Source organism: Amblyraja radiata, chromosome 13 (genome assembly GCF_010909765.2).
Source record: "Amblyraja radiata isolate CabotCenter1 chromosome 13, sAmbRad1.1.pri, whole genome shotgun sequence".
NCBI classification, from domain to species: Eukaryota; Metazoa; Chordata; class Chondrichthyes; order Rajiformes; family Rajidae; genus Amblyraja; species Amblyraja radiata.
The window spans coordinates 32974979-32992883 of NC_045968.1; the positions used below are offsets into that span (position 1 = coordinate 32974979).

Consider the following 17905-nt stretch of genomic DNA (forward strand, 5'->3'; position numbering starts at 1 on the left):
AGAAGATACAATATAAATAGTTGCAACTATGGTCAGTTCATCGTGGACAAAGGTGAAAAGGCATTTGTTGTAGGAATTCCTGGAGTCTTATGGATTGTTATAAATCTTATGAAAAGATTTAACAAGTAAACAATGAGTTGATGAAATGTGGCCTTCAAGTCCAGGAAGCAGGAACACATGTGAAGAGAAATGATGCTCACTTCTGAAGATTGTCGACAGCTCTGGCATTGCACCTTGGGAGGAGATAGTGGTTCAGGAGCAGTGTCGGATTGGCCAGGGTGTCATCTGCATATGTATATATGTATGTAGTTTGTTTGTCTATACTATTCTTATAACAAATGTAAAGCACTTTGGCCAACGAGAGTTGTTTTTTAAATGTGCTATATAAATAAATGTGACTTGACTTGACTTGCCCGATGGCAAGTGGGCCCCTGATGAAGTGATAGCAAGTGATGGCAAGTGGGCCCCTGTTAAATGATAGCATTGTAGTTGTGGGTGGGCCCCCTTTGTCTCCTGGCAACCAATATTTTTAGATCCAGTCCACCACTGTTCAGGAGGGTTGATTTGCCAGAATATACCTAGTCCCCAAGGAATAAATTATGAAAGTGAGATTACACAAACCGAAATTGAAGGAAAACAATTGCAGATCCTTGGAATTTGAAATCAAAAGAGAAAATTCTGGAAACACTCAGCAGTTCAGGCAGCTGCAGTGAGGAGAGCAACATTTCATGAAAATGACCCTTCATCAGATCATCAACATTTTTTTTCCTTTTGTTACACGCAACTGGAATTTAGAAAGTTACTAAGAGTTTACATTGTAACTTTCAGGGAACTGATGGATCATATCAAGAGAAACTATTTCTGCCACTGTTCCAAATATTTATTGGAGACATAGAAACATAGAAACATAGAAAATAGGTGCAGGAGTAGGCCATTCGGCCCTTCGAGCCTGCACCATTCAATATGATCATGGCTGATCATCCAACTCAGTATCCTGTACCTGCCTTCTCTCCATACCCCCTGATCCCTTTAGCCACAAGGGCCACATCTAACTCCCTCTTAAATATAGCCAATGAACTGGCCTCAACTACCTCCTGTGGCAGAGAATTCCAGAGATTCACCACTCTCTGTGTGAAAAATGTTTTCCTCATCTCGGTCCTAAAAGATTTCCTCTTATCCTTAAACTGTGACCCCTTGTTCTGGATCGGGAACAATCTTCCTGCATCTAGCCTGTCCAACCCCTTAAGAATTTTGTAAGTTTCTATAAGATCCCCCCTCAATCTTCTAAATTCTAGCGAGTACAAACCGAGTCTATCCAGTCTTTCTTCATATGAAAGTCCCGACATCCCAGGAATCAGTCTGGTGAACCTTCTCTGTACTCCCTCCATGGCAAGAATGTCCTTCCTCAGATTAGAAGACCAAAACTGTACGCAATACTCCAGGTGTGGTCCCACCAAGACCCTGTACAACTGCAGTAGAACCTCCCTGCTCCTATACTCAAATCCTTTTGCTATGAATATGATATGACCTCCGAGCCAAAGACATTCAGGGATGTGGGGGAAAAGCAAGCATGTGGAATAAATGCAGAGACCATCCATGGACTGTCAAAGGAGTTAAACAGCTCACTCCTTTTCCCACGTTCCCATCCAGAGCTGTTTGGTTCCAAATACTTATTTAATGCCAAGAACTGACAACCACACCTCACCATTAGAACTATGCTTATTTGTTCATGTTTGTGCCAAGATTGTCAATGATACTGTGGGGTGAATGATACATACACCAACACATCTAACCTCTCCCATACTTTGACAGCTAGGCACCTGTCAAAGCAAAGGCACTGTTTGGTCTGAATGCCTGTTTATATTTCAATTTTTAGGCCTATTTTTAATTTTTAAAGCTATATGTATTTATTCTGTTTTTATTAACCGCACTGATGGGAACTGATTGAGAAACATTTTTTTTGTTTCATCTGTGTATGTAAGTACTCAGTTAAAATGACATTAAAGTAAATACTGAATACTGAATACTGAATCCAACAGGACATTCACGACCGGGCTATTGACCAACTGGGAATCTGCCTGCATTCACAATGCATCACAGCAATGAGTCCGTATTCATACAAAGACCAGAACTTACAAAGGAGTGGTGGTATGCACCAGGGTCTCACATTAAGCCATACAGCATGGAAACAGGCCCTTCAGCCCAGCTTGCCTGTGCCGACTAAGATGCCCCAAGTCACACTAGTGTAGGTACTAGTCCCACCTGCATGCATTTGGCACATAATCCTCGAAACCTTTCCTATCCATGTACCTGTTCAAATGTCTTTTAAATGTTGTTATAGTTTCCGCCTGTAGTGTAAATGGATGATTGATCTTTGGTGAGGACTCAGTGGACCAAAGGGCCTGTTTTCATGCTGTATCTCCAAACTAAATGAAACTAACTAAACATGGATGTATTTCATTATTTCCACGGTCTCCCCAGGATTTGGTTTAGTTTATGGTCACATGTACCGAGGTACAGTGAAAAGCTTTTGTTGCAAGCCAAGCGGAAAGACTATCCGTGATTCCAATCAAGCCATCCACAGTGTACAGATACAGGATAAAGGGAATAACATTTAGTGCAAGATAAAGTCCAGTCCAATTGAAGATTGTCCGAGGGTCTGCAATGAGGTAGATGGTAGCTCAAGACCGCCGACTTTGAATTGTATTAAAATTAACGAACCTTCTCCTCAAGTACAAGACACAGAATTGCTCAGCGCAAATTCTAAAGTTGTATAAATATCTCGTTCACAGGAGAAGATATTTTTACACCAGAAGATGAGGGTGTCTCGGAACAAGTGAACAAAGCAGGTTGGTGCAAGCGTGTGCTCACCTTATACTCCTTCACAAGTCTGAGCAATAGCAATGGAATTTGGTGTTATGAGCAACGTTCTTGAAAGCATATCTGGAATGCCAGAGATATGGTGTTTGCATTGTTCCACTGTAGTCTGTCAATTTGTATACTGCTCTCTGCTAATGGGTCAGCTTGTACACTGCTCCCTGGGAGTGTGGTAGTTTGTGCACTGCTATGTGCGAGTGTGTCACTTTGCATACGGCTATGTGGGAGTAGGTCTATTTGTACACTGCTATCTGCAAGTGCGTCAGTCAGTACACTGCTGACTATGAGTGTGCCAATTTGCACACTCCTATCTGTGAGAGTCAGTTTATACACTGCTATCTGTGAGTGTCTCAATTTGCATACTTGTCTCTGGGAGTATGTCAGTTTGTACTCTGGAAGCTGGTATGGCAGTTATCAAAGTGCTACCTGGCAGTGTATCAGTTTGTACACTCTCTCTGTGAGTGTGTCACTTTTCACACTCCTATATGCGAGTGTGTCTGTATAAACATTACTATTTGCAATGAGTCAATTTCTACACTGCTGTTTGGGAGTGTGTCAATTTGTACATTGCTATATGGGAGTGAGTCGGAATGTATGCAGCTTCCTGGAAGTGGTTAGGAAGGAACTGCTGATGCTGGTTTATACCGAAGATAAAAAAGCCGGAGAAACTCAGCGGGTCAGGCAGCATCTCTGAAGAAAATAAGCATGTGATGTTTCGGGTCAGAACCCTTCTTCAAACCCAACCCGAAAGAACAGGTGACGTTTCGGGTCAGGTCTGAAGAAGGGTTCGGACCCAAAACGTCAACTGTTTCATTTCTTCAGAAAGGCTGCCTGGTATGCTGAGCTACTCCAGCATTTTGTGTCTATCGTCCTGTAAGTGAACATCAGAGTAGAAAGTCAGCATATTGAAGGAACTTTGGGAAGGTGGAGGTTATAACCATAAGTCTGAAAGGAAAGGCAGGTAGGAAGTATTGAAACTGATGGGCTGAAATGTGTTTATTGCAATGCATGGAGTATTGTGGGTAAAGCAGATGAACTTAGAGCCTGGATCAGTACTTGGACTTATGGTGCTGCAAGAACCACTAGCAGTTCCATATTCCAAGGTTTTGATGTTTCAGACAAAGAGAGGAAGGTTAAAAAAAAGTGCGTGGAGTTGCTTTACTAATCTGGGAGGACTGGACGGTTCGTCCACTGAGGCAATATGGTAGAACTCACCAATAAGAAAAGTGAAATCACTAGCAGTATTGTACCATAGCCTCCCAATAGCCAACTGGCGATAGAGAAACTGTACAAAGGCTCACTGGAGTCGGGAGTGGTCCTCGAGCACCGGAAAATTGCAAATGTTACTCCACTGTTCAAGAAGGGAGTGATGCAAAAGAGAGGAAACTATTGCCCGACTTCAGAGGTTGCAAAGATTTTAGAGTCTAATAACTTGATTGAGTTTTTTGAGGAGCGACAAAGGAGATTGATAAAGGTAGAGTGTGAATGTTGTAAACATGGATTTTAGTGAGACATTTGATAACGTGCTTCATGGCAGGCATATCCAGAGGATTAAGATGTACGGGATTCCTGATGACTTGATTGTATGGATTCAGAACTGGCTTATTCATAGAAGACAGAGGGTGTGATGGAAGGTAGATATTATGGCTCAAGGTCCGTGACCAGTGGAGTTCTGCAGGGATCTTTGCTGGAATCTCTGTGATATACAGTGGCTTGCAAAAGTTTTCATACCCCTTGAACTTTTCCACATTTTGTCACGTTACAACCACAAACGTAAATGTATTTTATTGGGATTTTATGTGATAGACCAACACAAAGTGGCGCATAATTGTGAAGTGGAAGGAAAATGATACATGGTTTTCAAATGTTTTTAGAAATAAAAAACTGAAAAGTGTGGCGTGCAAAAGTATTCAGCCCCCTTTACTCTGCTACCCCTAAATAAAATCCAGTGCAACCAATTGCCTTCAGAAGTCACCTAATTAGTAAATAGAGTCCACTTGTGTGTAATCTAATCTCAGTATAAATACAGCTGTTCTGTGAAGGCCTCAGAGGTTTGTTAGAGAACATTAGTGAACAAACAGCATCATGAAGCCCAAGGAACACACCAGACAGGTCAGGGATAAAGTTGTGGAGAAGTTTAAAGCAGGGTTAGGTTATAAAAAAAAATATCCCAAGCTTTGAACATCTCACGGAGCACTGTTCAATCCATCATCCGAAAATGGAAAGAGTATGGCACAACTGCAAACCTACCAAGACATGGCCGTCCACCTAAACTGACAGGCCGGGCAAGGAGAGCATTGATCAGAGAAGCAGCCAAGAGGCCCATGGTAACTCTGGAGGAGCTGCAGAGATCCACAGCTCAGGTGGGAGAATCTGTCCACAGGACAACTATTAGTCGTGCACTCCACAAATCGGGCCTTTATGGAAGAGTGGCAAGAAGAAAGCCATTGTTGAAAAAAAGCCATAAGAAGTCCCGTTTGCAGTTTGCCACAAGCCATGTGGGGGACACAGCAAACATGTGGAGGAAGGTGCTCTGGTCAGATGAGACCAAAATTGAAGTTTTTGGCCTAAATGCAAAACGCTATGTGTGGCAGAAAACTAACACTGCACATCACCCTGAACACACCATCCCCACTGCGAAACATGGTGGTGGCAGCATCATGCTGTGGAGATGCTTTTCTTCAGCAGGGACAGGGAAGCTGGTCAGAGTTGATGGGAAGATGGATGGAGCCAAATACAGGGCAATCTTGGAAGAAAACCTGTTACAGTCTGCAAAAGACTTGAGACTGGGGCGGAGGTTCACCTTCCAGCAGGACAACGACCCTAAACATACAGCCAGAGCTACAATGGAATGGTTTAGATCAAAGCATATTCTTTTTTTTTTTTCTTTTTTTTCTTTTTTATTAGAAGTACATTAAGTTGCAGTAATACACACCACATATATCTCATTACATTTGTTTTACCCCTTCATTTTTGAACTTTAAAAAAGATAGAAATAAAAGAAGTAAGGAAAGTGAGAAAGAGTCGTGAAAGTGCAGGAAAGTGTTGGGAAAAGAGAGCCCATTAGAAAAGGAGTTAGAGAAGATCATAAAATGTGCGGATGACACAACAGTGGTGGGACTCATCAGCGGAGATGACGAATCAATGTACAGGGAGGAAGTAAAACAACTAGTGGACTGGTGCGACAAAAATAATCTAGAATTAAATGTCGACAAAACGAAGGAGATGGTTGTCGACTTCAGGAGGGCGCAGCCAAAGCATATACCCCTCAACATCAGTGGCACTACAGTGGAGAGAGTGGAGAGCATAATGTTCCTCGGTGTGCAAATTACAGACAGCCTCACCTGGTCCAGGAACACCACTGGGACCGTCAAGCGGGCCCATCAGCGACTGCACTTCCTGCACTCCCCACCAACATCCTCAGGACTTTCTACAGGGGTACGGTGGAGTCTGTACTCATGTACTGCATAAATACGTGGTACTCCACCTGCAACTGCTCGGACAGGAAGGCTCTGCAAAGGGTAGTGAGGGGAGCAGAGAGGATCATTGGCATCTCCCTACCCTCGGTACAAGAACTGTTCCAGAGCCGCTGTCTGAAAAAAGCTCAGAGAATTGCTAAGGACAAACTGCACCCCCTCCACATACACCGGATCTCCTGCCATCAGGCAAGAGATATCGAAGCATCAAAGTCCGGACTACAAGACTGCTAAACAGCTTCATACCACAGGCTGTGAGGCTGCTAAACAGTCACTCTGTACTCACAGTCACTTGATTCTGCGGCTGGCACGGACACTTTAATAACTGGCACTGGCCACTTTAATAACTGGCACTGGCCACTTTAATAACTGGCACTGGCCACTCAAATCAGCTGCCCTGGACATTTTATGATTGGTTTATTGTATTTTAACGTTGTGTTTTACCTGCTTTTAACTATTTATACTGTTCCATCAGGGACTGGATTGTTTTTAGTATTATGTGTGAAATTTTTTAAATTTCATGTGCGATGCTCCGCTATTCCCTGGGAAACGTCTTTTCATTTTGCACTGTACAACTGTTGCTTGCAAGATGATAATAAAGGTTGATTGATTGATTGATTGAAAGTTAAGAAATAGACCCTAGAAAAGAAAGAAAGAAAAAGAGAAACAATCGCACTATTATTTTTTTTTAAACTCCGCAAAAAGGGATATACCAGCCATATTTTTCACCCCCCATTACCAGATCCTGGCACCATTTATTTTTTAAATTACTATTGCACCTTATGCTTGTAATAAGTCCATAAATGCAGACCACGTCTTTTGGAAGTGGTCTGCTTTGCCTGCTAGGAGGAGTCTAATCTCTTCCAGGTGTAATGTTTCGAACACGTTTGAAATCCACATTTTTATTGTTGGTATAGGAGCATTTTTCCAGAATTTGAGTATAAGCTTTTTTCCCATTATTAGCCCGTAATTAAGTAAATTCTTTTGAAACACATTTAGTTCAGGGCTGCCTTCCGTTATTCCAAAAATAATCCATTCTGCTTTTGGTATGAGTTTTATTTTAAATAGTTTTGTGAAGATTTCAAATATTTCGTTCCAGAATTTTTGGATTTTTATACAAAAAAACAAAAGAGTGCGCTATGGTAGCTTCATGAGACTTACATTTATCACAAATGGGTGAGACGTTAGGGAAAAGTTTATTTATTTTTGTTTTTGAATAGTATAGTCTATGTAATGTTTTGAATTGAATTAGAGTATGTCGTACGTTGATCGAGCATTTATGCACATATAGTAAGTGTTTATCCCAGCTCTCTTTTGAAATTTTTATAGCTAGTTCTTGTTCCCAGTCTCTTCTAATACCATCAGTTGTAGGTATTTCTATATTTAAAATAGTGTTGTATAAGTATGATATTAGGTTTGCTGATTCGGCCTTTGTCTTCATTGCTTCGACCAGTAAGTCTGGAGGCATGTTATGATAGTCTTTTGTGTATTTTTTCAGATAGTCACACAATTGAAGATATTTAAAATATTGATTATTTCTCTAATTATATTTCAGTTGTAATTGTTGAAATAATAGTAATTTTCCAAATTCATACAAGTCTCCGAACGTTTTAATTCCTATTCTTTCCCATTGTGTAAATGATTTATCTATGTAGAAGGTTTAAACGACGGATTATTGACTATTGGCATTAAAAGAGATAGATTTCTTAATTTTAGATTCTGTTTTATTTGTTTCCAAGTTCTAATTGCACTATGTATGATTGGATTTCTATTGTAATTTTTGTTATTCAGATTCATTGGTGAAAGGAGAGTCGCTCCTATATTACACGGAGAGCAGTCCTCTCTCTCCATTACAATCCAGTCCACCTGCTGGGCAGAATTGTCCAGCAGGTGAATCATATTTTTAATATTTACTGCCCAATTATAGTACATAAAGTTAGGGAGCGCTAAACCACCCAGCTAGAGATCAAAGCATATTCATGTGTTAGAATGGCCCAGTCAAAGTCCAGACCTAAATCCAATTGAGAATCTCTGGCAAGACTTGAAAATTGCTGTTCACAGACGCTCACCATCCAATCTGACTGAGCTTGAGCTATTTTGCAAAGAAGAATGGGAAAAAATTTCAGTCTCTAGATGTGCAAAGCTGGTAGAGACATACCCCAAAAGACTTGCAGCTGTAATTGCAGCGAAAGGTGGTTCTACAAAGTATTGACTCGGGGGGCTGAATACTTTTGCACGCAACACTTTTCAGTTTTTTATTTGTAAATTTTTTTTTAAACCATGTATCTTTTTCCTTCCACTTCACAATTATGCACCACTTTGTGTTGGTCTATCACATAAAATCCCAATAAAATACATTTACGTTTGTGGTTGTAACGTGACAAAATGTGGAAAAGTTCAAGGGGTATGAAAACTTTTGCAAGCCACTGTATATACATAAATGACTTGGATGTAAATGTAGGCGGGTTGGTAAGTTTGCTGACAACATCATAAATTGGAAGAGTTGTGGACATTGAGAATGCTGTCAGAGGATACAGTGGGATATAGATCAGCTGCAGAAATGGGTGGAGAATCGGCAGATGGAGTTTAACCCATGCATGTGTAAGGTTGTGCACTTAAAGATTTGAATGTATGGGGAGAGTATACGGTTAATGGCAAAACCCTTAACAGCTTTGCAATGCGACGCATCTTGGAATCTAAGTTCATTGCTCACTGAAGGTGGCAGCACCAGCGGATAGGGTGGTAAAGAAAGCCTCATTGCTAGGGGCATTGAATGTAAGTCAGAATGTCTATAGCAATGCTTCAATTAGTATGATGGAGATGCTAAGCATTCCTGCTGTAAGTAGGTCTATATTTTTTAAATTTTCTGAATTGGAATTAATTATTCATTCACAGACAAACAACCATCCCCATCAAATGCAGAGAAGAAATCACTTAAAAGTGAAGATGCAGGTTTGCTACATTACATTTGATTCCTGTGTCTTTGCAGTTTTGACTAGTTGCAAGTAATAGTCCCTTACGTCCCTTGTTTGAGTTCAGTCTGATCAAAGCCCGGGGTATCCTGTAAGCTATCTACCTGTTTAGGCAAAAATCCCCAATATATCACATGGGTTAGTTACAAATAGTACAGAGCAACATTCAGAGTATTGTGTTCCGTTCTGGGCACCATGTGTATAGGAAAGATGTTGTTGAGCTGGAAAGGGTACAGAGAAGATTTACGAGGATGTTGCCAGGACTAGAGGGTCTGAGCTGCAGGGAGAGGTTGAGTAGGCTGGGACTCTATTCCCTGGAGCGCAGGAGGATGAGGATGATCTTATAGAGGTGTACAAAATCATAAGAGAAATAGATCAGGTAGATGCACAGTCTCTTGCTCAGAGCATGTGAATCGAGGACCAGAGGACATAGGTTTAAGGTGAAGGGGAAAAGGTTTAATAGGAATCTGAGCGGTAACATTTTCACACAAAGGGTGGTGGGTGTATGGAACAAGCTGCCAGAGGAGGGTAGTTGAGGCTGGAACTATCCCAACGTTTAAGAAGCAGTTAGACAGGTGCATGGATAGGACAAGAAGGTGGGATACAGACCAAACGTCAGCAGGTGGGACTAGTGTAGGCCGATGTGGGCAAATTGGGCCGAAAGGCCTGTTTCAACACGGTATCACTATGACTCCAAGACTAACATCTAACAGTCTCAATCATGAGTGAACGGATCAAACAGGTTTACAGAAGAACAAAAGGAGCAGTGCAGAGGGAGCACAGTGGTATCATAGGTAGCATCTGCAGTTGGACTAAGGAGTGAAGGGCAAATTTACAACAGTGACCTAGAGTGATAGAGATGATAATGGGCCTTCCACTGTTATGCTAGTCAGGATGCCTTGGTTGCCACTATGATTCAAAGGTTGAGTTTGCTGCTCATATTATGCCATATTAACTATTACAATCTCTGACCAACACTCACCTCACCACCCGCACCTCCCCCATTACATCCCCACCTCACTTACAGGGGACATGAGGAATGGTCTCAAAAACTTGAGCTTTTCTGTTTGCAATAGAAGTGGCCAAGAGTTATTTTGTAGTTCAGGCAATGATCTGAGACGTTACTTTAGCTTAGTTTTTAGTTTAGTTTAGAGATACAGCGGGAAAACAGGCCCTTCGGCCCACCGAGTCTGCGCCAACCAGCGATCCTCGCACACTAACACTATCCAACACACACGTGGGACAATTTACATTTATGCCAAGCCAATAACTTACAAACCTGAACGTCATTGGAGTGTGGGAGGAAACCGTAGCTTCCTGGAAAAAATGGATGTAGGTCACGGGGAGAATGTACAAAGTCCATACTGACAGCAGCCGTAGTCAGGATCGAACCCGGATCTATAGCGCTGTAAGGCAGCAACTCTACCACTGCGCCACCGTGCCACTCTTTAACTGAACTGATGGGGTTAGAACAACAAAGGGAAAGATATGGAAGCAGAAAAAGAGAGAAACTGTATTTCAAGTTGAAGGCATAGAGCAGGAGGGAATAGTGGCGACAGTGTTGGCTGAAAGAGTGGAGTAAAGGTGTGTCTCGGGGAGCTGTGAATGGGTCATGAGTGAAATCTGAAACACCAGAAGAGTAGAAAGAAGTCCTGGATATTGAAAACTGGACAAAGCTGTAATGACTGAACATTGGAAACTGTTGAGCTCACTGAGGGCTGTGACGTATCTGGTCATAAGTTGAGACGTTGCTCCTCAAGCTTATGTTGGGCTCTGTTGGAACAAAGTCAGAGGCCAAAGGCAGAGAGGTCTGAAACACTGTGGGACGGAGAATTAAAGTAGCAGATAACTGGCAGCATCGTCAACCCTGTGGATTGAGTGGAAGTGGAAATACATATAAATGAGTGATTACAACGTGGAAGAATGCTGTCAGTATGTACAACACAGAACACATACTCAGCAGACAGAATATCCATGGATAAGAGTGGTGCAGTGAAAACAAATGAGATGTGGCAATCCAAGAATGAAATCAAGATTAGTTTACAGCTTTCCCCACAGAATCTGATCGAGACAGAACGGTGGCACACCATGACTGCACTAGTCAATTTGTATTCCAATGTCACCTCTGAGATTAAAACTATGTGCACAAAATAAAGCAAGGAGAGAACATGAAGATTCTGTGACTAGTTGGTCACCTGAAACATAGAAACATAGAAAATAGGTGCAGGAGTAGGCCATTCGGCCCTTCGAGCCTGCACCGCCATTCAATATAATCATGGCTGATCATCCAACTCAGTATCCTGTACCTGCCTTCTCTCCATACCCCCTGGTCCCTTTAGCCACAAGGGCCACATCTAACTCCCTCTTAAATATAGCCAATGAAGTGGCCTCAACTACCTTCTGTGGCAGAGAGTTCCAGAGACTCACCACTCTCTGTGTGAAAAATGTTTTTCTCATCTCGGTCCTAAAGGATTTCCCCTTTATCCTTAAACTGTGACCCCTTGTCCTGGACTTCCCCAACATCGGGAACAATCTTCCTGCATCTAGCCTGTCCAACCCCCTAAGAATTTTGTAAGTTTCTATAAGATCCCCCCCTCAATCTTCTAAATTCTAGCGAGTACAAGCCGAGTCTATCCAGTCTTTCTTCATATGTAAGTCCTGACATCCCAGGAATCAGTCTGGTGAACCTTCTCTGTACTCTCTCTAAGGCAATAATGTCTTTCCTCAGATTTGGAGACCAAAACTGTACACAATACCCCAGGTGTGGTCTCATCAATACCCTGTACAACTGCAGTAGAACCTCCCTGCTCCTATACTCAAATCCTTTTGCTATGAATGTTAACATACCATTCACTTTTTTCACTGCCTGCTGCACCTGCATGCCTACTTTCAATGACTGGTGTACCATGACACCCAGGTCTCGTTGCATCTCCCCTTTTCCTAATCAGCTACCATTTAGATAATAGTCTACTTTCCTGTTTTTGCCATCAAAGTGGATAACCTCACATTTATCCACATTATACTGCATCTGCCATGCATTTGCCCACTCACCCAGCCTATCCAAGTCACCTTGCAGCCTCCTAGCATCCTCCTCACAGCTAACACTGCCCCCCAGATTTGTGTCATCCGCAAACTTGGAGATGTTGCATTCAATTCCCTCATCCAAATCATTAATATATATTGTAAATAGCTGGGGTCCCAGCACTGAGCCTTGCGGTACCCCACTAGTCACTCCCTGCCATTCTGAAAAGGACCCGTTTACTCCTACTCTTTGCTTTCTGTTTGCTTCCTGTTTGCTAGCCAGTTCTCTATCCACTTATATTCAAAGGGTAAAGAGATGATTTGGGGAGATCAAATATAAGACAAAAATATACATGACAAGACCCTTAACAGCATTGAGGTATCGTGGGATCGATGGCTCACAGAAAGTAGCAACACCAGTAGACAGATTGGTAAAGAAGGCAGACACAAATGCTGGAGTAACTCAGTGGGTCAGGGAGCATCCCTTGAGAAAAGGAACCTGTGATGTTTCGGTTCGAGACCCTTCATCAGACTGAGAGTCAGGGGAGAAGGAAACTAGAGGCATGAAAAGGTTCAGAGTAAATCAGAGCCGGCACCGATGACCAGGGAAAGGTGGAGCCCACAATGGTCCATTGGTGGCTGCGCAAGAGGTGATAACGAAGGGATATATGGATGCGAACAGTGGAACCAGCTGCACAACTAGGATGGGGGAGGGGCAGAGAGAGAGAATGCAGGGACTACCTGAAATTAGAGAAATCAATATTTGTGACCGCTGGGTTGTAAGCTGCCCAAGCAAAATATCAGGTGCTGTTCCTCCAATTTCCACGTGGCATCACTGACAGTGGAGGAGGCCCAGGACAGAAAGGTCAGTGTGGGAATGGGAAGCCATGTAACCGGGCAAACAGGTAGGCCAAGGCGGACTGAGCATAGGTGTTCAACGAAATGATCGCCCAGTTTGCGCTTGGTCTTGCCGATATATAAGAGTCCACACTGAGAACAACGGATACAGTAGATGAGGTTGGAGGAGGTGCAAGTGAACCTCTGCCTCACCTGAAAGGACTGTCGAGGTCCTTAGATGGAGTCGAGGGAGAAGGTATAGGGACAGGTGATGTATCTCCTGTGGTTGCAGGGGAAAGTGCCTTGGGAGGGGGTGGTTTGGGTGGGAAGGGATGAGTGAACCAGGGAGTTGAGGAGGGGATGGCCTCTGCGGAAAGCAGAAAGGGATGGAGATGGGAATATTAGTCTACCGGTGGGATCCCTTTACAGGAGGTAAAAATGTCGGAGGATTATGTTCTGTATTCGATGGCTGATGGGGTGAAAGGTGAGGACTGTGAGGACTCTGTCTCTGTTGCGATTGGGGGAGGGGAAGCAAGAGCGGAGGTATGGGATGTTGAGGGCAAGTTGGGCAAAAGGGCCTGTTTCCACACTGTATTACTATGAATTTATGGAGAGGAGACAGAAGAGATTGCAGATCCTGGAGCAAGAGATAAACTGTTGGAGGAACTTAGTTTGCTCAACAGGCAAAATCTGTGGGGGAAGTAGACTGACAATATTTTGGGGTGGGACCCTTCTTCACACTAAAGGATTATGGTAGGATTGGAGTAAATGGGCGCTCGATGGTGGGTTGTTTTCATGCTGTGAGATCCTATAAACTTTGGAGCATTAGTCGGCTCGCTTTAGCTTTTAGTTTAGTTTAGTTTAGAGATACAGCGCAGAAAAATGCCCTTCAGCCCACCAAGTTCGCACTGACCAGTAATCCTCACACATTAACACTATCCAACACACACTCGGGACAATTTACATTTATACCAAGCCAATTAACTTACAAGCCTGTTTGTCTTTGGAGTGTGGGAGGAAAACGAAGGTCTGAGAAAACCCACACGATCACGGGGAGAATGTACAATCTCCGCACAGACAGCACCCGTAGTCAGGATGGAACCCGGGTCTCCGACGCTGTCAATGTTGTAAGGCAGCAACTCTACCGCTGTGCCACTGTGCCTCCCTTGCATCCAACATCTGTTATCTTTGCCCAGACTGACCTTAGTTGCAGAACCAAAAGGTTGGACAAATTTAGATTATTTTCTCTGAAGCATCAGAGGTTGAGGGGAGACTTGATAGAAATATATGAAATGATGAGAAGCATAGATAGTGGATACAGTCAGAACATATGTCCCGGGGAGAAAATGTAATCGACTAAAGGGCATAAGTTCAAAGGATGAAAGTTTAAAGGAGATGTAAATGGCAGCTTGACAAAAATGCTGGAGAAACTCAGCGGGGGAGGCAGCATCTGGGGAGCGAAGGAAATAGACGATGTTTCGGGTCAAAACCCTTCTTCAGATTGATGGCAAGTGTTTTATACCGAGTGGTGGGTACATGGGACACACTGCCAGGGGTGGTGGTGGTGGATACAATGGTGACGTTTACAAAGTTTTTAGATAGACACATAGTTATGCAGGGAATGAAGGGATATGGATCCTGTGCAAGCAGAGGTGATTAGTTAACTTGTCATCATGTTTGGCATGGACATTGTGGCCCAAAGTTATGTCTGTTCCTGTTAATTCTGAATCAGTGAGGAGAGTGCCAGCACTGAGCCTTGGCTGACACTTAGGGTGGACCAGAGATGTTAATGACAGTCAAAGTGTCATATGGCATAGAAACCTAGAAACATAGAAAAATAGGTCCAGAAGTAGGCCATTCGGTCCTTCGAGCCAGCACCACCATTCAACATGATCATGGCTGATCATCTAAAATCAGTGCCCTGTTCCTGTTTTTTCCCCATATCCCTTGATTCCTACAGCTAAATCTAGCTCTCTCTTGAAAACATCCAGTGAATTGGCCTCTACTGCCTTCTGTGGCTGAGAATTCCAGATTCACAACTCTCTGGGTGAAAAAGTTTTTCCTTATCTCAGTCCTAAATGGCCTACCCGAAACAAGCCAGTTGGCCCAAACTGTTCATGCTAACCAAGATGCTCCATCAACACTAATCCCATGTTTAGTTTATATCCCTCTAAACCTTTCCTATCCATGTACTTGGCCAAATGACTTTTAAGTGCTGTTATAGTACCCTATCTATTCCCCTCATAATCTTATGCACCTCTATAAGATCACCCCTCATCATCCTGCGCTCCAAGGAACAAAGTCCTAGCTTGCCCAACCTCTCCCTGTAGCTCAAGCCTTCAATCCTGGCAACATTCTCATAAATGTACTCTGCGATCTTTCCAGCTTAACAACATATTTAGATATAGATAGACACAAAAAGATGGAGTAAATCAGCGGGTCAGACAGCGTCTCTGGAGAAAAGGAATAGGAGACGTTTCGGGTTGAGATCCTTCTTCAGACTTTTCTATAGCAAGGTGACCTAAACTGAACACAATACTCTAAAATCTTCACCAACGTCTTGTATAACTGTAACATAGTAACATTCCAACTTTTGTCCTTAATACTCTGACTGATGAAGGCCAATGTGCCAAAAGCCTTCTTGACCACCTTATCGACCTGTGACGGCATTATCAAGGAACTATGTACTTGCACCCCGATATCCCTCTGCTCTACAACACTCTCTTGACACTTGCCATTTGATGTGAAGGTCCTGCTCTGATTACCTTCCCAAAATGCAACACCTTGCACTTATCCAGATTAAACTCCATTAGCTAAACCTCATCCAATGCCCAATGATGAACATGCTTCTGTAATATTTGATCTTTGCTATCTACCATACCACCTGTTTCGGTGTCATCTGCAAACTTAATAATCATACCTTGTTTATTCTCATCTAAATCATTGAAATAAACCATAAGCAGCAATGGGGGCCCAACAGCGATACTTGAGGCTCACTATTAGTCACCAGCCTCCAGTTCACCATCGCCGTCTGCTTACTTCCATAAAGTCAATTTTCCATCCAGTTGTCTGGCTCTCCCTGAATCCTCCTTGGAATGAACATCAGATGCTGTTGGAATTTATCTTTCTCCAATAGTAATACACATCTGCCTTTAGGGCGGACGGCGGCACAGTGGTAGAGTTGCTGGGTCACAGCACCTGAGACTAGGTTTTTTGATCCTGAGTGCGGGTGCTGTCTGTATGGAGTTTGTACGTTCCCCCTGTGAGCTGCGTGGGTTTTCTCCGGGAGCTCTGGTTTCCTCTGGTTAGTAGATTCATTGGCTTGGTATAATTGTACATTTCCCCTAGTGTTCGTAGGATAGTGTTAGTGTGCGGGGATCACTGGTCAGCGCAGACTCGGTAGCTGAAGGGCCTGTTTCTCTAAACTAAACTAAACAAAGATATGTCTGCATGTAACATTTATTTATAAATATTATTAGTTTTACTTAAGAAGAATAGAAAACTTGATGATGATGCAAATTCTCCACAGGTAGCAAAACAGCAGATAAAGTGTCTGAACCTTCCCTGGAATCCAAGGACAAAAAAGGTTTGATATATTTAGTTGTCATACATTTCATGCATTGGGCTTATTTAAGTATGCAAATGAATTCCCTTATTGCCAACCAAGCAATAATGTTGATTTTGCTTTTAGATTTAGTTAGACCCATCCTGCATTACTGTGTTCTTTACTGAATACCAGAATAGCTCAGATTAGATGAACTGCAAGAAGTGGAGCAGAGATTTGCCAACATTATAACACGGTTTAAAGGGTTAACTAGCAAGCTAGGTTGCATAGAGTTGTACTGACAATTACGAGGTGATTAAATGTATTAAGGTGATAAAGGGTTTCGGGCCAGGTGTAACAGTGGCAGTTATGACTCTCCAAGTGGGGGGGGGTCTAACACAAGCGGTGTGAAATTAGAATTAGAGCCTGAGCATTGAAGATGGTTTTCAGGTAATGTTATGCACAGCATGAGTGGGGAAATCTGGAACACTTGCCTCCCAAAAGCTGCAGAAAAAAGCCTGTGGAAAATCCCAAAACTAAGATTGTTTGGAATGTTGTTAGTTAAGGGTCATGGAACCATGGAATTGAAACATTGATCAGCCAATATTTAATTGAATACTGGATCAGCCATGATGGATCACTGACCATAAATGTGTGGGTGCATTGACGTTACAGGCACATAAAGAGGGCGTTTGGCTTAATGAGTCTGTGGCAGCCGAACAAGAACTAACACGTCTACTTCTTGTTGCATTCTTTTATGGGAATCCAGTTGCTTTTAAAGTATGATTGAGGTATAAGATATTGGAAAATTGTTCATAATTAAAAATAACACGACAGGGACCTTATTGATTGAGGTAGACGTTTAAATCAACGTGACTGCACTTCTTTCTGTGCCTGTTGACAATGAGAGTGACAGACTCTCTAGAACTTTCCACACAGATATTGTTGCCACAAAATGGACAGCAGCCAATCACCTCACAACCCTAAGGGGTTCAGCAAGCCACTACAACTATTACCGCATGTTAGAATTCTCTTTAACAATGAAAAACAGAAGATAAAACATCCACAACAACTTTTTCCTTTGGCTTGATGTCTTCCAGTGGCTTGGGCCAGCAAACAATTCCTCATGACCTGGTCCTAACTTCCTCTGGGACCTGATACTCAGCTGTGGTGTTCAC

General features: G+C 42.7%; 1 protein-coding gene across 2 annotated transcripts in view; it reads left to right on the plus strand.

Moving 5' to 3' along the window:
- Positions 1-17905, plus strand: part of ky (kyphoscoliosis peptidase) — a 68576-nt gene that overhangs the window by 18248 nt on the left and 32423 nt on the right. For both annotated transcript variants that reach the window (XM_033031667.1, XM_033031668.1), the window contains exons 6-8: positions 2793-2849; positions 9249-9305; positions 16713-16769. In XM_033031667.1, coding sequence (XP_032887558.1) covers positions 2793-2849; positions 9249-9305; positions 16713-16769 — 171 coding nt within the window. The remainder of the gene's footprint in view (positions 1-2792; positions 2850-9248; positions 9306-16712; positions 16770-17905) is intronic.